Below are 25,894 nucleotides of genomic sequence, written 5' to 3' on the forward strand. Positions count from 1 at the left end.
TTGGAACTAATGCAAGGGAGTAATACATCATAGCAGAGCGCTTATAAAGACATAGTTACGGTGTATTGTTATGTGTATTATTATGTACCTAATTCTAGGTATGTATTATACAAGTAGGACTAGGGTCTAATGCACCAATGCACTCCTCCCCAGGATCATGATACCGGCGAAATTCTTGTGGTCGCGACATGTACATTTATGTACGTTATTCACTCGAATATCTTTAGTGAACTTGCGGCTGAGTTCCTTGGACTCCATAGGGCTGCTTATTACAGGCCAGCATGAAATAAGCTAAACATACTAATTTACAATCCTTGGAAGTATGAATACCAAAAGCCAAATAGTAAGCCCAGTGGTGCAGTTCCTGGCTTTGACCACTAGGTTATACTAGAGACCATAACTCTCTCACGCTTTTCTGGGGCATCTCACTTTTCTTACTATTGCTGCGTTGTTTTTATATCATCTAGTAATCGTTGGGTATTTCCGAAAGACGGCCATGTGGTTTGGGCCGCTCTCTGCGTTCATATCGCTCAGTTTCTTGAGCTCCGCCGTTCTTGCACAAGATCTCCCCGGACCAGGCGAGCCGGCGCTCCAGTACACTGATGGCGCGTTCTCAGAGCCGAGAGGATCCCAATCAACATACAGATTGGGAGCAACGATGAACGTTAGTTGGGATACAACATACGAAACTTCGAATCTTTGGTTGATCGTTGGCTGGAGCTTCAACTCACCTGTACAACTCGCATGTAAGTCGCATACCTAGCCCAACAATTTCCCGTTCAGCCCTATGAGATTAACTAAACAAATGCATAGCCAACGTAGGGCAAACATGGTACGAATGGAAAGTGTCAACCGACTCAACGAATTCTTCCGAGATATACGCATTTCGCGTGGTCAATGCGTCTGGCACAACTGAAGACCAACAAGGAGGTGGATTTTTGAGCGCGGCTTTTTTGATCGATGGTCTACAAACTACCACTTTGTCGTCGACTATCTCCCATATATCAACATCCGCCTCCGCACCTGTTACGACTTCCACCTGTTAGTTATATTTTTTCCTCGATTATTTTGCATTTGACTAATCAATACTGAAATATTAGCGACGAGCTCCACGGTGACAACTCAGACCCCCGAGAGCACGTTCGGGACTCAGTCTTCTGGCCTGACAGACAGCGGTAAGATCGGTGTTGGTGTAGGAGTGGGATTGGGAGGTGTGGGTATCATTGCCCTCGTTTTAGGAATATTGTTCTTTAGACGATCGAGGAACAGTAGAACGCAAGCGGCCGACAGCATGGAGCCTTATTCTCAATCCCCGCAAACATTCCCCCCGACACCACAACCCTACCACGGTGCCGCCGATGCGCAATTTCATGGCTATTATAAGCCAGTAGAGCCAAGTGAGATGGAGGCAGTAGGAAGGAGTGCTGAGCTAGACGGAGGACAAAAAGATGTATTGACTTCCGGCGCATACCCAGGCAATGCCCCTAGACAGCATCCTGCTGAACTTCAAGGATGATTTTTTTTTTTAAATGCTAGAGCGATTTACTTATGAGATACCCACGCTTTGATTTTAAAGAGTTATTTTTTGGTCATTGGTACCTACCTAGATAGCCTGCGTGTTCGTTATGAGTAATGTAAATTTCTGAAGCTGCGAGTCATACGATTATATTGTCGCTTGATTATATTATTACAATCATCCCATTCTATGTCAAAATCGTAAGAGCCGATGCTAGTAGCAGTGGAGCAACGTAACAGGTACCTACATCGATATAAGATACCTAAATGTAATACTCGGTACGACTAGGGAGCTTGAAGTTAAGTAGGATAAGTTAAATAGTTCTACTGACTAAAGTTCTCACCTACCTGTTAACCAGATAAAGTAGGAAAGGCCAGAACTTGATACGTAGATTTAAGCGAAACCCTACCGCGAACATTAAGACTTGCGGCGTGTTACAATTTCATGCGAAGCAAACTAGTAAAAACGCATCATAACTAACATAGATGTCATTTCCAATAGCCGCAAGAAACATTACCTGATTGGTTTTGATATTATCTAGATAGACTTCATGCGATCCTATGAACCCCCCGAATCACTGGGTCTTATATGTCAAATGAGAGGTTATAGATTCGTAAAGGCGGTAGTTGTATTAACTCCTCCAGATATCCCCGTTTCTTTAGGTTCTATCGAGCACGTCCGCAGTCGTGTTTTTGGATGAAGGGGCATTTTGAACCGATTCATTAACCGGTCTACATCGGCATATGTTAGTAGATCATTGCTTGCTAAGTGTTTGAATAGCCCTGTTTAATATTAGTAAGAAATACTAGAAACTCAAAAGCACCTCATACTTACGAAGCAAAACTTTGGGTAGCATCCATATTTTCGAGAATCTTTCTAAGAATAGTATGAGAGTACTCTCGGAATGAGCCAGGCAGGATATCAACGACGACCTTGCATCGGCAATACATCTGCGGTGTAGGTTCGTGACCCAGAGAGCCTTGAATATAATGAGACATAGTGCGGGATCAACACGAGACCAGAACTGATTATCCCATTCATCAACAACCGAGACGATATCCTGGCAAGTTTCAAGGCTTCGTTGCCAGCAGTCTAACCATTGAGCCTCGTTGGCATATAGGTTCGAGGGTAAGGAGGCGACAAGGCGCGTCATGTGCAGATGCAATATGTTGGTAACCCGGATGCAATGGTGAATATCAGATTCGGCCGCTAGTACGTTGCGCTTTGGATTAAGATATCCAGGGGGCAATACGAGGAGAACTGAAGTAAGAGCATCTCCTAGAACAGCAGTTTTAGAGTCGACACATTTTCTCGTGGCCCTAAGCGTTAAGACGCTTCCAGCATAGCGCAACATTGCGGTGGTAAGAATGTGAATATTCAACTCTCGCCCACAATAATTTAACACAACATCTTGCAAAGTTCTCCAGAGTTGGTCTATGTCGTCAGTTAAGAATAGTTTGGGCGAGTGTGAAACCACCTCATCAGATAATGACCTCCTGACGAGAGCGCTGTTGATACTTTCCACGTCGACCATAAAAGGGGTACCCAAAGCAATATTTGAATATGAATCGAGACGGTAGATACACCACCATATGTATCTCCAATCTTCAATCTCATCTTCTGTTACTAACCCGTGATTAAAGGCTGAACACAAGTCGGGATTCTCTATTTGATTGAGCCCCAAGGTATAAGCCTTGCGCGTTAATCGGCTTATTCTCATCCCGGCTGATGGCCCGGGAAACTGATGAAAGTTGTAATAGGCGAGGAGGCATTCTTGCCTAAGATGATCTAGACTAGTCTGAGAGCCTAATGAATCGCTTTCATAAGCTGTCGACCCGAGTAGTGAGTTTATACACGCGTCTACATCCTCAGAACTCCAAAACTCAACTGGTCCTAGGAGTTTGGTCGTGATTGCATTAATTATTACGACTAGATCATAACAAGCTGTACCTTCATCGTACGACTTAAGAAATCTGCTTTTCTGAAACAGTGGGATAGCGGGATGTATGTCGTCGAAAAACCGCAGTAAACTTCTTAGGGTTAAAAAAGGTCTTGGTGAGCTGTATAGGGGCTGAAACCAACATGTCTTTTTCCTGCGAAGAGTCCAAGTAATAGCCTGGGAAGCTAGGCAACCCTAACGCAGGTACAGCCATAGCCACATACGGTAAGAAGCTCGGACCGACACGATCAATGCATGGTGCGAAATGTACTGAAACATCATTGTTGAATACGGGGGTTTCAAGTTGATCACTCTGCTGGAAATACGTCACAGATGTTGATTCGTCGCTATTTGCCTGATGATTTGGTGGGCTGATGACCGGCGGATTCGATGCTGAACTATTGCGAGTCCTCGGCCGAAACCCTCGTGGAGGACCCGGCTTTCGCTTCCGTGTCGAATACGTACACGAATAGCTAGATTCTAAGCAACGAGAGCAATGAGGACGTCGTAGGTCACCTAGAACTTATAGCGTCAGCGTATAAGCAGGAATTATGATATGAATTGTCCGCTTCACACTTGACTTTTTTCCTAAGATCATGTTAGCACCCCTTGTTCTTATCGTGACAATCAATTACAGTAACAACAAACTTGATGCATCGGTCGCAGACACGACTATTGACGGGCATATTAAACGTATGTTTTTATCGATATCAACCGTCGTCAAGATAAATACATGGGTTTACGGGGAACCATCTGCTATCCTAAACTTATGAATAAGTTGATGTTTCTGTTGAGGATATCGAGCTCCTCTGTACTGTCGCAATTCCGCTTCTCATTTTCTGTGGCTGAGATAATGTGGCTAATTACGTCCCACGAAATTCCCCCCTATTCACCCCCTTTTCAATGTTGGTTCTTCATTCTACCAATCTAACATTTAATAACATTAACTTATTCAAGCAAATATAACGTGAAGATTTGTAATAAATAACACTATGCTATATATAACCAGAAACTCCTCAAACGCTTCGATAGTTTAGTCTATACCTATCAGGTATTCATCACACTTGTTGATATATCATAGTCTAATGTACTTCAACTGAAAATGTATAGGCCGGGTAGTTATATGCGTATAATATATTCCATTTAAAATCCTTTCCTTGAAGTATCTAGGTTAATATGGTAGCTTTTCGTGGGAGATAGCTTAGAAAGAGAAGTCTCATTCTGTTGAGCCGCCCTCCCATTCATTACAGGACTTATTAAACAAAAGTGAATTGTAGTAAATATCTTGAAATTTCAAACTTGCATCCAATTCATTAAATCGCTTCAGCTTTATGAAGATATTGATTGATTGCTAAGTTGTTGATTGGAAGGATATACCGATCTGAGCGGTGTAGTCTGAAGTTCCTCCGCGGAGGATCTCCAACTTTGGGTCGGAGGAACTGAATTACTGCCGTACCAACTTAAGAGTGACGACGAGGCCATAAAGTAGGATGCCCTAACGAGAATGTTTAGTGAGGGATCCCTGGAATAGCGAATCTCGCATATTCTATTTGTATTTGGCGCCTATACGACGTGTCACCCAGGATCCACCAACTCGACAACGAAATATACTTCGGTTATAAATGGTGTGCAATCCCTACTTTGATTTCATTTTCATTTTCTATAATGCCTTCACTCAAGTATGGAAGAAACAGAAGTTGTCATCGTGGGTGCTGGCCCATCTGGTCTAGCTTTAGCACTCTCATTAGCTAAATTCAATGTTCATGTAAGTCTCAGTATTTTCTATCGGATAACAGAATAATCATTGCTGACAATCCTCATAGTCTGTTATTTTAGAGAAGGAATCCGAGATTACACAAGACCCAAGGGGTGTTTATCTCACTAATGATGCTGTTCGCATCTTGTGGAATCTTGGCCTCGGCGACATCCTGGAGGATATTGGACACGGTACGTTCTCATGCCACAAGCCCATTGAAACTACATATCTGATAATATCCTCAAGAGCTATCCATCATCAACTTTCATCGGACTTCATTTGCAAATGACCCCTTCTATGTGATGGATATCGGGAGTGACGGGTTCTGGCAAGTACTTCCCAACGCTGTGCTTCATACTCAACCAAAACTAGGTAAGATTACTAAACTGCTTTTCACGTGGAGGTGAACGATCTAATATAATAAAAGAGGGTGCAATGCGACGAAAGGTTGCCGAGTCGCCGTTTTGTAATCTACGATGTCAGTGTGAGGTGTTAGATATGAGACAGGAGGGCGACCGTCCTGTTATTGAATACGAAGACGAGAAAGGAGTTCGTCGTAAGATTTTAGGCTCCTTCGTCGTTGGAGCCGACGGAAAGAAAGGCGTTGTGAGAAAAATATTCCTCGAGGAGTCAGCCGGAATCAAGCAAGTTGAGGGTTCGTACCGTTATGATGGAACGTGGATTGCGGCGAACCTAAAACTCAAGCTACCAACTCCAGAGACACATCCTGACTTCCCCCTCTGGGAACTTGGATTCAGCCCTGAAGCAGTATACGACCTTTTCTGGCCGAAAGGTTGGCATTTCTGTAGCCCACCAGGAAGAGCGACTGCCGCGGGGAGGTTTGGCCCTCACACGGAGCGGTTGTGGCGCCACGAGCTCGAGCAGAATGACTGGAACGATTCCATGGATGCTGAGAAGCTCTTATGGGCGAACATCAAGCCCATGATCACACGTACGAAGGATAGCTCAAACATGCTGTTCCCCTGTGGCGATGTCACGTACCCGCGCGATTGTATCAGCATTATCCGGTGCCGCCCATATCTATTTACGCACAAGGTTGTCAATAAATGGTATCACGACCGCATTATTTTGATTGGCGACGCCGCCCACGTGTTCCCGCCATTTGGGGGTCAGGGTATCGCAAGCGGGTTTCGCGATGCCCATCAGCTTGCTTGGCGCATCTCGCTACTCCAGCTCCTACCTAAGAGCGACAGATCGCTTCGCGATAACCTTCTGGGGGGTTGGGCACGGGAACGCCGCTATGGTGTTGACGACGCCACGAAAATCACGAGCCTAAATGGCAGGTTATGCAACAAAGGTGATGATGTTTACTTCTGGCTGATACGCACGGTAGTCTGGCTCTTGAGAAGCATTTCTACTTTCTTTAGCATGCCAGATCCTATAGCTGCGTCTGAGACCAAAGGATATCAGTACGTTGACGATGGCTTCATTCTGAAGAAATTTCATGGAGGGAAACGCCTAGCCCAGATTTATGTGGAATCAAGTCACCAGTCTCCCATGTTATCGGATGAGTTGATAAGGAATACTAAAACCGTGATGACGTTACTGATAATAGCAAGAGGCCAGTATGAAGATGCAGTGATGGAGGCTCGAGAAGTTCTCAGAGCAGTTGACCCAAACCCATCAGTCTTGTCGGAAATATCTCTTCGGGTTTTCTCTCCCGATACCTCATTTGATACTGATGGTGTTGAGGTATATTTTCCTACACCTACTCGCCGACTCGTCAACTTAGGCATCTCTGTCAAACCGGGATACAGCCCGTCTAACTATCTACGTCGGCTAGGCCTAGGTACAAAATTTGTTATCGTTCGCCCCGATTTATACACGTTCGCTCTCGCGAATAATACGGAAGAATTAGTAGAATGTCTTAGAACACTCCGGTCATGGCTCCAACAAGAAACCTGAGCTGCACGGTTGGGACCGGGTATTATGTTGGTGATCTAACCCACCTCAACCGTTATGTAGAATACCTGAATTCATAAGCTTAAAGGCACGGATGCAAGATTCGGGGGTTGATATGCAGCTCCTTGCACACCGCCGGATCCATAAAATCCCTCGTTGAGTCCCTACTTTCGAATGCTTTGTCAGAATTTAGTATACGCTGATCTAACGGTGATAGTGTGATTATCCACTCTGGGTGTATAAGAAGCTTGCACGGAATACCTTAGATATTTACACTTTCCAAACCTGACTTAACACTCCCTATTACTCAGGCCTCATCTATCTTCTTACCTATACTAATTACTCTTCTATCACTATGCCAACAGGTAGCTGTCTATGCGGAGAAATTAAGATCGCCTATGAAGGTGATCCAGTATATCAGGTGAGCTGCCTTGAAGGTATTACCTATTCGATATATACTGATAGTCAAAGGCAATATGCTATTGTCATGACTGCCGTAAAATGGCAAACGGCCAGGTTTTCCAGGTGTTGAAAACGAGCTTCTCGGTAACTAAGGGCGAGCCAAAGACGTATACGAAGGTGTCAGATCACGGAAATGTGAGTATAAAACAAGATATATCCGGAGTTCATAACTTAATCCTGCCACTCGATATAGGAAATTATAACTCATTTTTGCGCAACATGTGGCACAGCTCTGTTTCGAAGCGGCGGGGCAGAGATAAACAAAGATAATATAGGTATTCGTGCCGGTGTGTTGGATGACCAAAGCATTCTGGATAAACCCCCTGCTCTTGAGGCTTATGTTGAGAGACGACCACCGTGGATAAAGCAGGTTGAGGGTGCTGTCCAATTGAACCACAAATACGAGGTTATCTCTCAATGAGAGTTATAAATTATGCCTCTTAGTTGTACTATCAATAGATTTATCTCATATTGCGTTTTCTGTAATATATTTATGTCTACTATTCCTTCTCCGAAGGCTCGAGGTGCTTTTATCCTTCAGCATAATTCCCAGCTTGAATTTCTCTAAGGAATATAGAGGTATCTTAAATGTACATAAAGAAGGGAAAATCCGAACTATGAGCAAAGGTCATAATGGTTCTTGTTTTATTCGGGAAAACGTAATCATGCGTTGTAAGTAGGTACATACCTACCTCCGAGGTACTCTTACATTACGAAATCGGCTCAATAGCCTATAGAAAGGAGTAGACGATATAAAGTAACTATAGGAATCATAAAGCATGTTTCATAAGTACCTATACAATATACAATATCGATGTCACGATTACCAGTCTGAAAGGGATCATAAGCAGATTGCTAGTAACAATAGGGGTACGCTTCTCAAGCCTTACCTTGAACCACAGCACACTTGGCATAAACATACCTAGGTATTGATATTTCTCTTGCACCTGGGAGAGTTAATCTCATTTGGAACTCTTATAGCTTCTTATTTTACTCTATTTGTTAAAATAGTATAGACGTGATGATGTAGGATTTTAATCGTCAGGCTGTTCTTGGGGTGTATGGACACACAAGGTGGGTAGAGTGGCCCTTTTTTTTTTCTTTCTCGCAGCTTATTTTTTAGTGGTATATTGAAATGATAGGAAAATGATAATCAATATGAAGTATTTCAGTTATAACCTTGTATGAAATTTCGTTGCTTTGTTTGATAAAACTACCAATTAGATCAATGTTATCTTATCCTAAACTCTTCGCTTTAGTCCAATATCCAATGCTAGTGGCTTCCTTAAGAACCCCTCGCGAGTCTCCATCTCGTCCTGACACAGAAACACTTTATATCGCCGCGCCCAAGTCGCCACGATCATCTTCATCTCCATCTCGGCTACGTTTCGGCCAACACAGGCTCTAGGACCTGTGCTAAATGGTATAAATGCGTTCTTCTGGCGCGTCGTTGTGTCTTCCCACCTCTCGGGGCGAAACTCATCTGCATCCTCGCCCCATATCTCCCGCGAGTGGTGCATGGTATATGTTGGCACGCTAAGCACTGTACCAGGAGGGAAGTAGTACCCGCGGATGTGCACTCCCTCAGAATCGGATGGGATCTCTCGTGGTAGACCGATCCCAGATGTGCAGTGAATACGCAACGTTTCGTTGATGACCATCTGGAGGTATGGTAAATTTCTGATCGTGTCGTACGAAGGCACGGTAACGTTGTCACTTGGGATTGCTGCATCGAGTTCTGCCTGCAGCTTTTCTAAGACACCTGGAGTCCGTGCAACATGATAAAGAAGAGCACAGGACGAATTGGAGGTCGTGTCTGACCCTGCAATCAGCTGCGTTAGTGCTTCTGCTGTTAGTTCCTCAAAGCCCAATGGTTCGCCTTTCTCGTCACGCCCTTCTTGCAGCAAGGCAAGAAGATCTCTGCGGTTGATATCCGGTGGGTTCTCCAGACGATCTTTTACGCGCGCAATAGCGATACCGGCCAAGTTCTCCACAGCTGCGAGACCTTTGCTAAAGAACGAATCGGGGAGCCATTTGGCGTATGGCTTTAGCTGTGGGAAGCAGCCGAGAGTAGCAGACACTTCACCGCGGCGGTTGAGTATTTCAACCGCCGGCGCATAGATGGGCGGCGAGTCGACAGCTGTGCGAACTTCGGCAATATCTGCTCCTGCTTTCAGCATACCGAAGGGGGCGCCAAATGCTAGATCCCCAATGGTGTCGAAGGCAACGTAGTTGAACCATTTTAGGCAATCCACATAGGCTGTTTTATCCCCCTTTGGTGAGCTTTCGATCAGCTCGTCCCATCTCTTCACAAACATCTCGAGATTCTCATAAATGTACGGCTCAAACTGAGATATGGCCTTCGGAGCGAATGTGCTTGAGACTAGCTTCCTCTTGCGAGTATGCTCGGCGCGGTCTCGAGTATTGAATAGACCGCGCCGGATCGACACAAAGGCGTCGTAGAATTCGGACTTGAGGAACCCGTTTCCGTGGCCGTAGATGACCTGGATAGCCTCGTCATCGGCAATGCTCACGTGGTTTGGCTGGATACGAACGACGGGACCTAATTTCTTATGGACCTTATCCACGACGAGATAACGCCTTCCCCGCCTACAGGCGTAGAGGAGCCATAGATTGGTGAATTGAGCTGGGAAAGGCGCAGGAATATCTCGAAGGTGACTGTTCGTCGCTAAGTATGAGCGGATGTAATAGACTACAATAGCAAAGCATCCAAGGGTCAATGCCCAAGGCAATGGGATCTGGTCGATGATTGACATCTTGGCGGTTTATAGCGCAAAGGCAACTCGGTGTCGAAAATGTGTTGAAAACGCGAGAGTCAAACTCATCTCTTTTCAATTACATTGGTTCTTCTTCACGCCTCTTATAGGACTCTTAACGGCTATTTAGTATTGGCTTTGTAGTATATTCTAAAAGTGTAATGCGGAGATCTGACCTTTCTGACACTCCTCGAATAATACCTGTAAGCATCATCGGTTGTCAGACTCGGGTTCTACGAAAGTAGTGATAGAGACGGGTGTAGTCCGGATTATGTACGGTCAGAGCGCTGAGTTGTAGGTTGAACTAGTTGATCATAAGACCTTCCAGAAATCAAACACTGTACGGCAGACGGACACGGCTAAGGCGCATGCAACCTCTAATCGCCGAAACCAACCAACCAACCAACCAACCAACCAACATACCTATTCGTATTTAAACTCTATTCGCTAATGACATGAGCTTCAAAATAGAAATCTTGGGAAGGAGCGCATTAGGTATGGGTAGGGTACATCGGTACCTGTGAAAAGGATTCTTCACCTCTAGAACACCCTTGGCTTCCTGACCCCGGCTCGCAGCCGCGTCAACAATTGGAACCAACATATGTAGGTAGGTAGTATTCAATAAGCAAATAAAATAGTTGATAGGTAGCGACTCACAATGTACTTGTATTCCCCGATTATGTGCTACATAGGTGTGCTACGTCTCTTTTCATCATTCCTACGAAAACACCTTAGTAACAATGCTAGCGATTTTTGAAGATACGGTCCGTATACTGCGACGGTGAATGCGAATGCACTATTTTGGAGTACGGGGAAACCCCGCATTCGACAGTACTTAAACATTAGGATGGCTGACACGGGCACTAGGTATTGTAATGCATGTAGCTAAAGGATTTATGCATTGAATCGTGTATATGATAATGTGATGCGGTACCAACACTCTTCCAAAGCAGATCCTATACTCCTGAATGAGTCGTGTTGGATATTCGGCCACATGACACAAATGTAGAGTATAGCCTATAATTAATGTCCTAGGTTAGTCTGTTACGAGCGGATACAATCGCCTAATATTCCCATTCTGATGTGTTTGCTTGACGGGATCTCTCACCCGATCCCGATCCTTGGCTATCGTCTGTGGACGATTCCGGGCCTCGGTTATTCACGTCTGAAATATTAGGTATCCCACGTTATCGACGGCAAGCACACGCGGGAGACAAATACAGTCTATGAAATAACCAACGTTATCAAATTCACTGTGCAAATAGGTTGTAGTGATCAAATCAATCCTTAAAATCGAGGTGGAAAAGTTCAGGACAGGCTATATCGAATTTTGACTATTTTAGAACCCTCTTCGTGGTAATCTCGTCTAACAACGCCCCTATTTAATTAATTTATTTATAGCTTGCCGGCTGTGCGGAAATCCTCAAGTGCCTCGATGACACGGGCCTTCATCGTCTTCTCACCTTCCCTTACCCACACACGGGGGTCGTACTTCTTCTTGTTCGGCTTGTGGGGACCCTCGGGGTTGCCGACCTGAGTTCTTAGGTAGTCGATGTTGTTTAGGATGTAGTCTCGGTGACCGACGAGGTAGGCCCACTGGAGATCGGTGTCGAGGTTGACCTTGACAACACCGTGGGAGATAGCCTCGAGGAACTCTGCCTTGCTTGAGCCAGAGCCGCCGTGGAAGACGAAGAAGACTGGCTTAGCCTGGCCGTCGCCGAGCTTTTGGGCAACATGGGCCTGGTGCTTGCCGAGGAGTTCGGGGTGGAGCTTTACGTTGCCCGGCTGGTAGACACCGTGGACATTGCCGAAGCCAGCAGCAATGCTGAATAAGTTAGAGATGGGACTAAGTGCCTCATAGATGGCAAGGATATCCTCGGGCTGCGTGTAGAGAGAGTTGTTGTCGACATCTTCGTTGTTGACACCGTCCTCCTCGCCACCCGTTAAGCCGACTTCCATTTCCAACCATAGGTTCAAGGGTTGAGATCGCTTTAAGTATTTGGCTGTTGTCTCAATGTTGTACTTGACGTCTTCTTCCGATAGATCGATCATGTGGCTGCTGAATAGAGGTGTGCCGTGCTCCTTAAACCATGCCTCATCGGCATCAATCATGCCATCCAGCCAAGGCAGTAGCTTCTTGGCACAGTGGTCACTGTGTAGGACAACGGGGACACCGTAAACAGGGGCAATTGCGCGGACAAAGTGGGCGGCGGCAATGGCACCAGCAACGGAGGCTTCTTGGTTTGTGTTCGGGATGGACTTGCCAGCAAAGAAAGCTGCACCTCCATTGGAAACCTGAATAACAACAGGTGATTTCGACTCCTTAGCGGCCTCAAGGACAGCAACGACAGTAGAGGACGAGGTCACATTGACGGCGGGGAGAGCGAACTCGTTCTCTTTGGCGTACTGGAACAACTAATGGAAGCATCTGTTAGCCATATGAGGTAGGTGTACCAAATTAGTTTAGTTACCTTGTAGACATCCTGGCCGTAGATGACACCAGGCTTAAGATTTAGTTTGTCAATCAAACCCATCGTGAATCTAAGGCGACGTGATAAATGATGAGTTAGAAGGAAGGTAATAAGGTATAGGTAGTGAGGTATGCTACGGCGAGAGATAAAAGTGTCGATGAAGGTATTAGTATCTGATGTGAATTTGGTAAGATGTCTGAGGGAATTAAAACAGTGACGACAAAATGTTGAAGAAAGAAGAAGAGGGGGGGGGGGCTATAAGGGCTATGGAGGGGTCTTTTTTCGGCCAGACTTGATCCACGGTGACGCAGACGGTCGAGATTTATTATGGAGAGCAACTACCCGAGTTATTTCGAAGTAAAATCGTATCATGCCCTGAAACATTCTGGCCAAAGCTTCCATCTTTTTAGGTGGCTTCTTTGGCTCCTTTGGCTTTCTACTAGTGGCGCATTTGCCGTCCCGGGTACTTCGCGGAGCAATGGACGCCATCTAGGTAGGTACCTAAGGTATAGGTATGTACAGCTCTTTCTCAGGATGCATCTACGTAATAAGCCGGCAAGCTTCAACGCTTCCATCTACCCCTCCAACCCTCCAATCCTCAGGAGCTGTCCGGGAAGTCAAGGTGGGGTAACCCGCCTACTTCTCGGCGCAGCCAAGCAAATAATATTCAACATTTTACCAATAAATTATAGCATATCTTCTAATTCTGAGAAACTACAGACGCTAGCTGTGAGCTTCGCGAATGAGGAATGTCCACATCCATATTTCATATTAATCTTGAAGCTATGTTGAAGTCAATTGCGGAGCATCTTTCATCATAGTACATTAATACTACGTTAATACCAGCCAACAAACAAAGAAAACAGGGTCCGCCAAGCCCCCGCCACTTACATAGCGTATTGAAGTTCTTATCTTATCAATAAATATTGAGTAGGCGGGGCTGAGGAAGATGGACATTCAACCAACTTCCATCCACAGGTACTTTAATCATACTTCTATTTTCAACTCTATCAATTTTTCTTATATCTAGTCGGTCATCATCCTTTAATTACGCTATCGATGCGCTATTAAAGTGGCACTAAGCTATTTACGTACCTTTAGGTAGTATGAATGAAGTTGAAATTGCCATTAATAGCTCAAATCAACCCAGATTATTTCTTATCGAGTCTTTTCTTTTTCAGATGAATTGGCAAAGTATCAATACGTGAAAATATTTCCTATAATGGAAGTTTTATGCCGGCGTAATATATACTTGTAAAGTCGTTATAGTTTGATAAACCCTACAATGATAGGAGCTCTCCATAATGAACAAAACTGGTGTCATTGCTGACTGACACCGAGCAAAGAAAAACACACCAAGATAGGTATATTTACCTCCTAAGCACCTTTATATATATGGGCTTTTCATAATAGCCAGTTCTCTAATCTCTATAGCCTTCCGTTGTCATCTTTATGGACTACTATTATCAGTATTTCTCCTCCTTATGCTCTCTTATGCTAGCGAATGTGAAACTTGGCCGCCGAGTCTACTCTCTACGCTAAGTCACATAGTGCAACGAGGAAATTCCAGAAATGCCTATAGCACAACGTAACTCACGATGCTATCACCAGCATTGCCAGCATCAGATAGCGCAGTGGCAGAGTTATCTAACGCGCAAGACTGTTAGTCTTCTTCCCCTTTGTGTCAACTGTACAGTAATTTTTTAACACTTTCCAGAGAAATATTCTTCTTTTCGGGAGCGTCTGTTCAAATCAGGCCTGCGTCGTTTCAGCGAAACTTCTTCTGGGTTCTCAAGATCCAATTCAATTGTTCAACTAATGTTTGCTATTTTAAATTTTCTAATTTTATATTATGAGTATAAGATAGTAGGCAATTTATATTCTAGATAGACCCGCTAGTAAGACATACGTTCATAGACGCGGGCGCATAGTACGCAATATAGGAAGTGTCCAGCTTCGAAGATTTACCTGTCTCAATCCAACCCCCTTATTGTACGCCCTTGTGTTGTGATTAGGTCTTATAAGAGTTAGTTTGTTAATTCGATAGTTACCCCAATTACCTTTTTAACTAACAGGAATTTACAAAGTCACTGATGAAAAACAAAATGAAAGAACTTGTCTTCTGATGTTCTACAGGTGCGTAAATATAAAAGAGAAGCAGGAGTGCTACGTATAAAGAACGCAAGATTTAGATTATCTCTGCTACCTACCTTTCATCTGTATTTTCAGATTTGATTTCCTTCTCTGCCCTAGCATTCTGTATCATTCTCGCTGAATTACGTGCCTAGTGGCTACTGCAAACCCGGTAGCATGGAATTGGAACTGGAATTGGCCGAAAAACACAGGAAAGTGTACATGGATACACAGCGCTCACACCTACAGTATATTCTGATACTTAACTCAGGTGAGCCTACTTGGAAAGCCGAACAACTCTTTCATAAGTTTGAGGAGGATGTCGGCGCCCAACCGTCTGAATTTGTGATGCGACTTTCACTCATGTTTATATACATGTAGGTAGGTAAATAAAATGTACATAAAATTATAATTACAGCAGCGTCAATCTTAAAATGGAACTGTATCTATTCGGATAGTTGAGCTTGGTGATATCCCTGGCTATACCATTGCAAGGATACTAGCAGTCCAACTCGATAGGTAGCTTTTCTTTTCATAAAAAAAGGAACAACTCTACATGCAAACGATATACAAACTTTCCTACCTATAAATGTGTTTATTTATCAAGCTTTATCTAAATACTACACTATATCTACCGTAACTGTGGATCTATATATGATATGAGCCCTAGTGTCATATCATGCATTGTGTTCATTACTAGAACATCTCCTAAACCTCAACTACGTGTGATCCTTTAAATATAACGTAACGATATATTTCTCGTCTCTCAGCTGCTAGTGTTAACTAAAGATGAGAAATCGTATGAAGGTTGGCTTCTAGTACACCGTCGCCGATCCTCGGCAGAAGCCAAGAATACCAGCATTGAAATACTAGGAAAGGGGAATACATGTAATAATGAATAAGAAATTGTAATATTGGACCCAACTCAAGATATAAAGTACTAAACTTAGGTGTACAAGGTGGAAGCTCTAGTTTTAACATTATACTAAGTCAGAGAGACTAAGAATGGTGAATTTATGTTATAATTCCAGATGAGGACTAACCTTAGGTACTTGGGGATATGCGAGTAGAAGGTCAACTGGCAGAGGAGATATCTATCACAGGGTGTAAGAATTATATAAGAACTTGGACTAGGCAGCAATTACTTCGTGGCACTGAACCATAATTAATTCCTGAAGAAAATGCATGATTTTTCCAAATAACAAGTAATGAGATTTGTGGTGTTCTCTGCTTCAACGGAGTCCGGCCCCACTGGCGGCCTCCGAGGATCCCGCATGGTGTCTGTGACGGGAGACTATTTATTCGTCCTTATTAAAACACATTAAAGTGCTGGGGGGGATACTTTAACAATTTCGGATGTATTTGAAACCATAGCCTTAAACTTGAATTGGCTGCCTAGTACTAACTATTTTCAAAAGTCCACAGACCCTAGTCCTAGTTATCACGATGACCTTTGATATAATCGGCCCTTCTAAGATGAATTATATTACGGCAGATGTAGTAATTATTAGAGCTAGCCTCAGTAGCCTCCAAGCAGCAGTGAATATCCAGTAACTTTAAACGTATAGTAAAAATCCACTAAACGTACAGCACATCCACTTTCACGTGAGATAGCCCGATATGCCACCACCTACCTAATTTGTATTGGGATTAACATTGCTCCCTAACAAATTCGTAGTTTTACCTAATCGTATTGTAATATCTGTATTTAATTGAATATAAAATTTAAATAAATAAAAATTAATATATTTATAATTAAATCTAATACGTATATACAGGCTATAGGTTTATATACTCAATTAAGGTAATAATACGGAGGCTAAGGCTGTTGATTTGATTGGTTATATTGACTTGGCCACTGATTTTGCTGCCCTGCAGGTCGTTGAGAAGGGATAATAGGCGCCTGTTGCCGTTGAATTACAGGCTGCTGGGGCTGTTGAGGCTGTTGGGAAGGCCCTGGAGACCACTATTAATAGCCCTGTAAGCCCTATAACCCGTGGAGGCTGGATGCGATATTAGGCCTCGCTGGCGCTAGCGCTAGGGATGAGGGGATCGTATACTGTTGTATATACTGTTGTTAAGGCGGCTGTGTTGGGGCCGTTACCAAGGCTGTTATTTGCTAACTCATCGAAAAGGTGGTAATAGCTTCAATTTAAATTTTATATTCAATTGAATACAGATATTACAATACGATCAGGTAAAACTACGAATTTGTTAGGGAGCAATGCTAATCCCAATACAAATTAGGTAGGTGGTGGCATATCGGGCTATCTCACGTGAAAGTGGATGTGCTGTACGTTTAGTGGATTTTTACTGTACGTTTAAAGTTACTGGTGAATATCTAGGCAGCTGGTTTTACGTGCTTAGTCTTAGAGGCTACCGACAGGGTTAGTGGCAAGACATTAAGCATCAAATCCAGCTCTAAACAAGTTGGTATAAATGATGCCGGAGCTACGTGGGTGAACGACAGTAACCAGTCCGAAATATGGAAATTATTTGAGAAGTATGTTACTTTCTTGGTGCTCCATCACCTGTAATGGGCCCCGGGGTGTTAACATCACTTGGTTCGGATGTACTGCGGGCGCCCGTCGGAAATATTCACCTCGTCGGCACAGGGACTGCCGTGGTATGGAAAGGATACATGGATGGTGCTGTTCGCTCAGGACAGAGGGGAGCAGAGGAAGTTATCACAAGTCTGAGAGGATAAATATTATGCGTTTATGCATAAATGATTAATCATATTTTCCCTGGTCTTAGACACTTCGGTATGGGGTCAACAGTGCGTACGGAGGAGGGCTATGAAACTTGAAATTGCTATGTATGGTATTCTTTCACTTGAGTTGCGTTTGCATTTTAATAATTTGATAGAAACGTTTCAGTGCGACACATTAATCTTTTTTTTTAAAAAAAAAAGCTACACATCGTAAATGTTCTGTTTGATGGGTTAGAACTTACTCGATCATAGCTGCCTATCAACCAAAGAGTTCTCCTCTCATGACTAGCGTTGAAGTTTGACATGTCAGAAATTCAATCCCATAACAGTTACAAATGGAGGACTTTCTTTTCGATCCGATCCTCACAGTGTAAGAAATGAGCCAGTAATATCAATATGCCGAAATGCACAACCACGGCTTACTGCAGGCTGTAATTGCTGTATGGCCTGACCTTTCTTAGGCCTAACAACCTGGCCATCACAGCCTGGTGATTAAACCCCGACTTTCCCCCTTGTTCCAACATTTCTGGTTCCCTTTACTAGAACCGTCTCCAAGCCAACACAGAGTTGCATATAAGAACGGACCTCTATCTCTATTTCGCAACTATATTAACCTCCCCGCTACAAACACTCAGACTGCACTCAATCCGAGATTACGAATATCCACAGCGGCATCACGTTACGAACAATAAATAGAGGATATTTATATTGAACACAATGGCCGATTCTTGGGAAGGATATCGGAGCTGGATCCGACAGAACCCAAAGAAAACTGCTGCCTACGCAACCGCTGGTATTGCGATCGCAGCACCGATGGCTATCGCCGGCCCGGTTTTAGGTGCTTTCGGATTTGGAGCAAGCGGTATTGCAGCAGGTATATTTCTATATTAATTCTTCTCACCTTTTAGTTTAATTGGAAGAGCAACTTAGCTAACCTGTATTTTTCGTTAGGCTCGATAGCGGCTGGTGCCCAGACTGCGAACGTAGCTGCAGGAAGTCTGTTCGCTATACTGCAGGTTAGTGTCTTGAGATTCCTCCAACCATAAGATCTGTCTGTAAATCCTGAAACCCCCCAGTTCAGAGATAGCTAAAGTTCATTTGATAATCAGAGTGCTGCGATGGGTGGCTATGGAGTTGCCACTGTCGGCGGTGTTGTCCAAGCCGGAGGCATCCTCGGTGGCATTTATACCACCTTGAAAAAGGCTTCCGATCGCCGAAGCCTTAATCCTGTTGAGAATGCATGGGGTCCATTTAGTGGACATGACGATGCTGATAATAACAACTTAAATTCTAAACCTATGTCAAGGCACGACGACATTGTGAAAGCTACCAACCGGCTCTGGGATAGCTTTCCAATTGAAGATTTGATAACCATGATGAGTAAGACACCCGAGATAGTTAAACGTCTCAAGGAAATGAAGGATTCACTGTTGAGATACTAAGTTCAAAATATATAAATCCACCACACAAACAGCTACCAGGTTTCTAGGTAATTTGACGATTTTTACTTGGGGTCGAGAATGAAAGTACTCTGGTATGGATGTCATAAGATCTTAGTACATTGTATAATAGTACGGCGTGTTTCATTGCGCTCTATTTACTGGGATATTAATACAATCCTTTGAGAACGGCGGGTTTGATTCAGTTCGTTATGAAATTTCATACAGCCTTGAGCTTCACGAAACATTGTTGAGGGGATCGAAGTAACTTGGTGACCTGGAAACTGTTGAACTCTAGAGGGACGGGTAAAAACTTGAAGCTCATCACAATCAATACAATCATGATATGTATATCTATCATTACTAATCGATTCCTTGTATGTATTCAGTCAAGCCAGCCCTCACGAAATATACCTGACCATCTCAGTACGAGCATATGTTCTTGTCAAGAACTTACCAAAGCAACCTCGAAGCCCGCCCCTATAGCACACGTGTCGTGCTCCTCGCTATCACTTGAATCATCATGTACTACTTTGAAACGTGAAAAGGCGTCGAGAAGGATCTGGTCGAGTTCTCGGTCTCTATCCACCATCGAGTTAATGCTGGCCAGAGCCCCGCTTGTATTTCGTCAAACTCGTTTATGTATTGAACAGTGGTATGTAGGTAGGTACATATGGTCCTTTTGTTTCAATTTGTTTCCCTGCTTTGAGTATCTGGGTCTGGGAGTCGACCAGGTCGAGCGATTGCCCGAACGCTGGCATGCGAAGGGCATCAAGTGTCTCAAAGGAGAAATCCGTCCGAGCATCAGCTCATTAGTAACTATTAGAATCGCTATAGCACAACCGCTTTATTTATATCACTAAATTAGGCTCTAGTACCTTTGAGCATATTAGCAATATTAATTGATTATATAGAAGACCAAGTTCTGGCTAGCCCCCGAGAAAGCGTATGGATAGGCTACCAGCTTTGTAAGGTTAGTCGATAGAATTACAATTATCTCGAATATAGCCGCCTAAGAACTAATTTTTACTGAGTCCAAAATCAGACTTTAAGACTAAAAGGTTTGGTACCAGTACCTTGCCCGTAGAACTCGCTCTAGTATAATTTACCTACCTAGCGATAGGCTTGATAAAAGGGACCTTTTAACCTCGTGATTTCCAAATGATCGTTTTAAGTACCTCTCCGGTAGGTTATAGATAATAGCATATATTACCTTTTATTAAGTTAGTAGTTATTACTCCGTACCTAACTAGGTGAATGTTGAAGATATCATTCCTAACTAGTCCCTCAAATTTCTATCAGTCGTCCTACTATATTGGATACACGTTTAATGAAAGTGACTAATTTGCAAAGCTCTTCAAATTAACCCATCAAATATGCAAGTGGCTAAGCGAGGTATGGCTTCCATCTATATAAATACGCCCCCATGGGGTGAACCAGGGGTAGAATCCTGGCTTTTACAGATTGTGGAGAGGCCAGAGAATTTCTCCATTTCCCCCACAAAGCCGGTCCGTTTATTCGTGGGGGAAGGTCTCTTTGATTCATTAGTTTCCGAAGATAAGAGTTCCCTCTGAGGAAATGGTGAAATTCGGGGGCATTTATCCCGGCCTTTCGTTTAATAAACAATGTACAATCGAATAAATTCAGATCGTTCCTAGCATCAGTTGACGTCGCTGTGTTATAATCAGCTTGTCTTCTGTTTCGTGAAGAGCTATGGTCTTTTTGCTTCTTGGTCTCGTATTGCTGTCAGATCTGGCCTTTGGAAAGATCAACAGGTATGTGTGGCTTAAGCAGAAGAGTGACATACCATTTTAAGTTTACTTGATCTAATCTTACCTCAAATAAAGGCAGGATATTGTTAGCAAGTACAATGTTAAGAGAGAGAGGCTGGTCGATAATAATACTACCCCTTTACAAGTGGGAAATGGTAATTTCGCATTCAATGTTGACAACACGGGGATGCAGGTAACGGAATTCTCCTATTAATTTCAAGGGATGCAATGCTGATAATAGTACCAAGACCATCCTACCTTTTAACACACTGTCTAGTTGGGCGTGGCATAATGATTCTCTACCGACAGAGAAGTACCTTACCCATCTAACCCCTTTTCTATCTTAGGTTTCTAATGTATATACAGGGAAAGAGTTAGTGATTACCATGGCGTAGCAATGATCACGCACGGTAGAAATGTCTCTTATGATATCCCCGACTCTAATCTTCCAGAAGTTTCGCAGTGGCTCATTTCTAATCCCAATCGAATTAACCTAGGTCGTATTGGCCTCAGGTACCAGGGAGCTACTTTGGCAGCTTCTCAAATCACGAACGAGGTTCAGGAACTCAACCTATGGAACGGAGTTATAACATCTACGTTTGATATTTTCGGAGAGAGCGTCAAAGTTGTTACCCAGGGAGACTTCGGGTCTGATGCGGTAGCTTTCCGTATCGAATCACAGCTTATAGCCTCGGGTGACCTAGAAATTGAGCTTGACTTCCCCTATCCGCCAATACACACTACGAAGTATAAGTATGAAGTTTTCGCCGGTGTATATGACTTCCCTCTTAACCATACTACTTCTATTATCAAAAGCTTTAAAGTGGACGAGGCACATATCTATCATGAGCTACAAGAGACGAATTATTTTGTTAACTTACGATGGTCTGTCGGAAGTCCACTTAACCTCTCCAGAGTCGAACCGCCTGGATCAAATACTCTCATCGCCCACCGCTATACTCTCTCAGCATCATCTAAGACTTGCGATCGATCGAATACTATAGACTTTACTGCACATTTTTCTCCAAATAAACAGACAGCTGCACTTCCATCGAGTATCCAAGAAAGAAACCCTAGAGAGTGGAATCGGTACTGGGAGGAAGGCGGTTTCGTTGATTTGACATCTTCTTCGAATCCGAAAGCGGACGAGCTCCAGCGACGTATTATCTTATCACAATATCATGTTCGAGTGAACAGCGCAGCGACAGGCCAGTCACCGCAAGAAAGTGGATTGATGAATAACGGGTGGTATGGTATGTGTCGCCGGTGCTCATTCTAACGTATTTGCCCTAGAGCTAAATTTCCGTAGGAAAATTTCACATGGAAATGGTTGTTTGGCATAATGCCCATTGGTTGACGTGGGGCCGACAGAAGTATTTTGATAATATCTTTCCTGGATTGTACGAGACTCTGTTACCTTCGTCGATGGCGAGAGCAAAGTCAATGGGGTGGGAAGGGGCTAGGTGATTTGATTCCGAACTCCCCGGAATATATATGGTGAACAACTAATAGGATGCTGACTAGGTGGCCAAAGATGACTGAAGCCGACACTGGAGTTAGCTCGCCGGGTGGTATCAACGGTCTACTTTTATGGCAGCAGGTACGTTGGAATTATTATTTTAATAACATCTCTTTAACACTACCGTCTCTTCTAGCCTCATTCCATGTACATGGCAGAATTAGCATACCAAGCTTCTCCTAGACGAGAGACGTTGAAAAGATGGGATGCCGTCGTAAGCGCCGCTGCCGATTACATGGCTTCCTATGCTTGGAAAAATGAGAGCTCGGGACGCTATGACCTTGGCCCGCCTAGTTACGGAGTGACAGAAAACACGCCACCAGCCGAAACGCTGAACCTAGCTTATGAAGTAAGTGGCACACCTACCAGCTCTTACGGCATCGTACACAGTATAACTCATATTCACTACCTAGATTGCATATTGGAGGTATGGGCTAGACGTTGCGCGCGAATGGAAGAGGAGGCTAGGCCAGCGCATTCCTGAGAAATGGACAACCGTCGCGGAGAATCTAGCTCGCCCACCCCAAGCTGGTGGCCTGTACGCTGTCTATGAGGGTCTAAATAGTTCTTGGTGGGAAAATCCTAAACTTAACGGAGACCCTCGAAGCCTCATTATGCTTCAGGGTATTCTTCCCGATACACCAGCAGTTGACCCTGACGTTGCACTGAAGACGGCGGATAAGATTTGGGAAGTATGGACCGATGACAAGATCCGTGGGTGGGGCCGACCCGTACTGGCGATCAACTCTGCTAGAATTGGGAATCCAGAGCGTGCTATCTATCACATGACGGCGTATAACTATTGGATATTCGATGACGCAGGATTTGCTGTGTGAGGAGGTGATGGTAGGCTTTATCTACAATAAACGAGATGCCATCCTATCATTCTAATAGTTGTATATAGGTGGCACCCCTCCTCCGTTTATGCCTGGTAATGCAGGATTCCTTTATGCAGGTGAGCACTTTACATAGTCTCGTCGAAGTCGTTACGGTTATTAACGAATAATAATGCAGTCGCGTACATGATTGCTGGTTGGAACGGGTCCACGAAGGATGCCCCGGGTTTTCCCAAGGATGGAACTTGGGCTGTTAAACATGAAGGTTTATTGAAGGCGCTTTGAATGTGAAGAATTCGTATATTGGGTAAGCTAGATTATATAGGTAGCGTCTAGGTTAGGTAGGTACCTAGGTACCTACTTTTGAGACGCCGACCCGAGCAATGTCATCCCCGCTTCTCTCAGCCCCACTTCGGGACAGCCCGAGACTTATGACGTATGGGCTTTCGACTAACCTAGGTACGTAGAGGCGCGCAGGCGTGTAGGTAACCTTTATCTCAAGATAGAAATCGTAGTCTTAATCTTAATTTAATTCGACTCTTTCCACTAGGAGCCGGCGATTGGAAGCATTCATCCGTAGACCAGAGACTGTTCATTTCATTTTACTCCATGAATGCAACATGGCAGGGATTTGGTATCGCACATTCCGAGATTTCTTTTCCACTCGGCGTCTCTGGCTCTTCCCTCTTCTTGCTGGTTTATCTTGGTTTTTGACGCTCACTATTTTACTGGTGAGATGGCTGGCTATCGGCCGTCCCCAATACCCCGGACAGGTGAACCCATATGTCCCATTTATTAGCGACATTGCTGCCCATCAGTTTAAGCCCGTGTTTATTATTGGGTGTGCAGCTACCGGAATTGCGTTTCTTGGGACCATGTTCTCGGTACATCATGTACGCTATTCGCCTAATTTCTACGGACTGACAGACGACGCCCCGTGGCGGCAGACCGTGAGCTTAATTGCGCAGATTGCCGGCATTACTGCTGCTGTTAGCTTAATAAACCTCAGTATTTTTGATACAGACGATGCGCATGTACGACATCGACACCTCCTCATGGGTACATTTGGAGGCCTTTTTGCGAGTGCAGTCACTACCACTGCTGTGTGGTGGGATCAAATTTGGGGTCCTGTAGTGTTTATGGGCTTGAGGAAATGGTACGTTTAATCAGGGGGGAAATCTCGAATTTGAAAAAGCTGTGACGTTAACGTGACCAAAGGTGCATCTTCAACACAGCTCTAGTGATCTGTCAGTTTGGTTGCGGACTAGCATTCGTAATTCTTATGTACGACGGTTATTTCAAGTCCTCGGGCATACTCGAATGGTGCTTAACTTATCTCGGTTCTTTCTGGCTTGTTTCGTTTGTGGGATACACAATGTGAGTTAATGAAAGTTGAAGTTACTGGATTATCAATTTAACAAGAGATATAGGTTTAGGGAGGGCGATCGTCCTGTGGTTGAGAACGATGCTGAGCAGCAACCGCTGTTACCATAGGTTTTCACATAACACAAAAGAGTAAACTTAGACCTGGACTTTATGATACGATACAGACACCGTGATATTGTTACAGCCGTCATTCCGTACTTAATCTTGTCCTCATCTGGTGGCAGCTGAATACTGGATTTTATCTAGACTACTACAAGCATCGTGTAAGATTCTGCAGGTATAAAATAGGGGTGAGGCAGGTAAGGGCTTGCTGACTTGATGATATTCCAAACTGGTATACTTTATAATTTGATGTTTTTATGACAAATACTTCTATTAACTAGTTTATTGAGGATGTTTAAGATGTAGTCTCCTCTTATCTACTAGTTACAGCGCCCAGGGACTACACTCATAAGATTACTAAAAGAGACCTTAAATGGCTCGGATGAAAGGTTAACCTAAGTACTTCCTTCATCTAAGGGGCTACAAAGTGCGGCGGTGTTAATGGCACTATCTCCACTTTTATTAGCGTCAAGCACTTATCGCAAACGTGCTTCTGGACCGTGCACTACTCATAAACTTGCACAAAATTTCTCCTCTAGTAGCACTATGCAGATTACACATCACGTTTAGCGTGTCGATAAAAAGAATACAAAAATACAAAAATACAAAAGATGGCTTCATCTAAACCATTCTCGCTTCAACTAGCCGAACGCATCCACAATACCACTGGCAAGGATCAACTTGGCCGCATATGTTCTACGGGCTTCGTCTTAGAATCATCATGGCATTTAGTCGTTGAGAGGAGATTCATGAACACGCCGCCTCAAGTTGTGGAGAAAGCTTTGCTTAGGGCAGGTTTCTTCTGGACGGTGCTGTATTTTGGTACCGGCGAAGCATTGAAATGGGCCGAACGGAAAGTCAAGAAGGCCGAGGAAGGTCGATCATAAAAACGAGTGGGCATCGGAAGAATGTCCCCTCGTATGGGAATTGTATAGGCTGACTCTTTTACATCGGTCATTTGATACCCTTTGTCGCCATGCATGAACCAATATCGTAGGAGCACTCATACGCCAGCATATGGGTAATATATTGTCTCCCGAAGGATATATTAGGATACCTGCGAATATCACGAGTTCTATACTATCAGCTTCAAGTCGGCGGGATATTTTTCCTTATGCACATTTTATCTCTATCAGACTAGTTCCAAGAG

The 25,894-nt window shown here is 43.9% G+C and overlaps 10 protein-coding genes and 1 non-coding gene across 11 annotated transcripts; 8 read left to right on the forward strand and 3 right to left on the reverse strand.

Moving 5' to 3' along the window:
* Positions 1-91: 91 nt before the first annotated feature.
* F4813DRAFT_354067 (uncharacterized protein) lies at positions 92-1,796 on the forward strand. The gene is made up of 3 exons (XM_049242707.1): positions 92-746; positions 814-1,041; positions 1,101-1,796. The coding sequence occupies exons 1-3, from the start codon at positions 497-499 to the stop codon at positions 1,514-1,516; spliced, it is 894 nt and encodes a 297-aa protein (XP_049101130.1). The 5' UTR covers positions 92-496; the 3' UTR covers positions 1,517-1,796.
* A 12-nt stretch (positions 1,797-1,808) lies between these two features.
* On the reverse strand, positions 1,809-4,141 carry F4813DRAFT_395108 (uncharacterized protein; the record flags this gene model as incomplete). The annotated part of the gene is made up of 5 exons (XM_049247659.1): positions 1,809-2,280; positions 2,351-3,546; positions 3,599-3,971; positions 4,030-4,043; positions 4,104-4,141. 5 exons carry the CDS (start codon positions 4,139-4,141, stop codon positions 2,120-2,122), a joined length of 1,782 nt encoding a protein of 593 aa, XP_049101131.1. The 3' UTR covers positions 1,809-2,119.
* A 1,568-nt stretch (positions 4,142-5,709) lies between these two features.
* On the forward strand, positions 5,710-7,137 carry F4813DRAFT_379902 (uncharacterized protein; the record flags this gene model as incomplete). Its single annotated transcript, XM_049245510.1, has 1 exon — positions 5,710-7,137. The coding sequence occupies one exon, from the start codon at positions 5,710-5,712 to the stop codon at positions 7,135-7,137; it is 1,428 nt and encodes a 475-aa protein (XP_049101132.1).
* A 241-nt stretch (positions 7,138-7,378) lies between these two features.
* On the forward strand, positions 7,379-8,063 carry F4813DRAFT_354071 (Mss4-like protein). The gene is made up of 3 exons (XM_049242708.1): positions 7,379-7,555; positions 7,606-7,731; positions 7,790-8,063. The coding sequence occupies exons 1-3, from the start codon at positions 7,490-7,492 to the stop codon at positions 8,015-8,017; spliced, it is 420 nt and encodes a 139-aa protein (XP_049101133.1). The 5' UTR covers positions 7,379-7,489; the 3' UTR covers positions 8,018-8,063.
* Positions 8,064-8,579: 516 nt separating this feature from the next.
* F4813DRAFT_23940 (putative benzoate 4-monooxygenase cytochrome P450) lies at positions 8,580-10,616 on the reverse strand. Its single transcript, XM_049240000.1, has 2 exons — positions 10,550-10,616; positions 8,580-10,495 (listed from the first exon to the last, which is right to left on the reverse strand). Exon 2 carries the CDS (start codon positions 10,371-10,373, stop codon positions 8,838-8,840), a length of 1,536 nt encoding a protein of 511 aa, XP_049101134.1. The 5' UTR covers positions 10,374-10,495; positions 10,550-10,616; the 3' UTR covers positions 8,580-8,837.
* A 420-nt stretch (positions 10,617-11,036) lies between these two features.
* On the reverse strand, positions 11,037-13,377 carry F4813DRAFT_354073 (uncharacterized protein). Its single transcript, XM_049242709.1, has 3 exons — positions 12,845-13,377; positions 11,121-12,788; positions 11,037-11,065 (listed from the first exon to the last, which is right to left on the reverse strand). Exons 1-2 carry the CDS (start codon positions 12,905-12,907, stop codon positions 11,769-11,771), a joined length of 1,083 nt encoding a protein of 360 aa, XP_049101135.1. The 5' UTR covers positions 12,908-13,377; the 3' UTR covers positions 11,037-11,065; positions 11,121-11,768.
* A 1,095-nt stretch (positions 13,378-14,472) lies between these two features.
* On the forward strand, positions 14,473-14,610 carry F4813DRAFT_t54. Its single transcript has one exon. It is a non-coding gene; the product is annotated as a tRNA-Asn (tRNA).
* A 2,855-nt stretch (positions 14,611-17,465) lies between these two features.
* On the forward strand, positions 17,466-17,884 carry F4813DRAFT_354078 (uncharacterized protein). Its single transcript, XM_049242710.1, has one exon. It carries the CDS (start codon positions 17,514-17,516, stop codon positions 17,682-17,684), a length of 171 nt encoding a protein of 56 aa, XP_049101136.1. The 5' UTR covers positions 17,466-17,513; the 3' UTR covers positions 17,685-17,884.
* A 15-nt stretch (positions 17,885-17,899) lies between these two features.
* Positions 17,900-19,562, forward strand: F4813DRAFT_354080 (uncharacterized protein). The gene is made up of 3 exons (XM_049242711.1): positions 17,900-18,564; positions 18,642-18,706; positions 18,800-19,562. The coding sequence occupies exons 1-3, from the start codon at positions 18,408-18,410 to the stop codon at positions 19,130-19,132; spliced, it is 555 nt and encodes a 184-aa protein (XP_049101137.1). The 5' UTR covers positions 17,900-18,407; the 3' UTR covers positions 19,133-19,562.
* A 1,078-nt stretch (positions 19,563-20,640) lies between these two features.
* F4813DRAFT_354085 (Six-hairpin glycosidase-like protein) lies at positions 20,641-23,776 on the forward strand. The gene is made up of 10 exons (XM_049242712.1): positions 20,641-20,904; positions 20,977-21,094; positions 21,150-21,214; positions 21,268-22,154; positions 22,211-22,364; positions 22,426-22,501; positions 22,557-22,769; positions 22,834-23,266; positions 23,325-23,375; positions 23,435-23,776. Exons 1-8 carry the CDS (start codon positions 20,843-20,845, stop codon positions 23,254-23,256), a joined length of 1,998 nt encoding a protein of 665 aa, XP_049101138.1. The 5' UTR covers positions 20,641-20,842; the 3' UTR covers positions 23,257-23,266; positions 23,325-23,375; positions 23,435-23,776.
* On the forward strand, positions 23,777-25,214 carry F4813DRAFT_354088 (Frag1/DRAM/Sfk1). The gene is made up of 3 exons (XM_049242713.1): positions 23,777-24,412; positions 24,475-24,633; positions 24,687-25,214. Exons 1-3 carry the CDS (start codon positions 23,877-23,879, stop codon positions 24,748-24,750), a joined length of 759 nt encoding a protein of 252 aa, XP_049101139.1. The 5' UTR covers positions 23,777-23,876; the 3' UTR covers positions 24,751-25,214.
* The last annotated feature ends 680 nt before the right edge of the window (positions 25,215-25,894 follow it).

Source organism: Daldinia decipiens, assembly GCF_022478715.1.
Source record: "Daldinia decipiens strain CBS 113046 unplaced genomic scaffold F4813scaffold_10, whole genome shotgun sequence".
Classification (NCBI taxonomy): domain Eukaryota; kingdom Fungi; phylum Ascomycota; class Sordariomycetes; order Xylariales; family Hypoxylaceae; genus Daldinia; species Daldinia decipiens.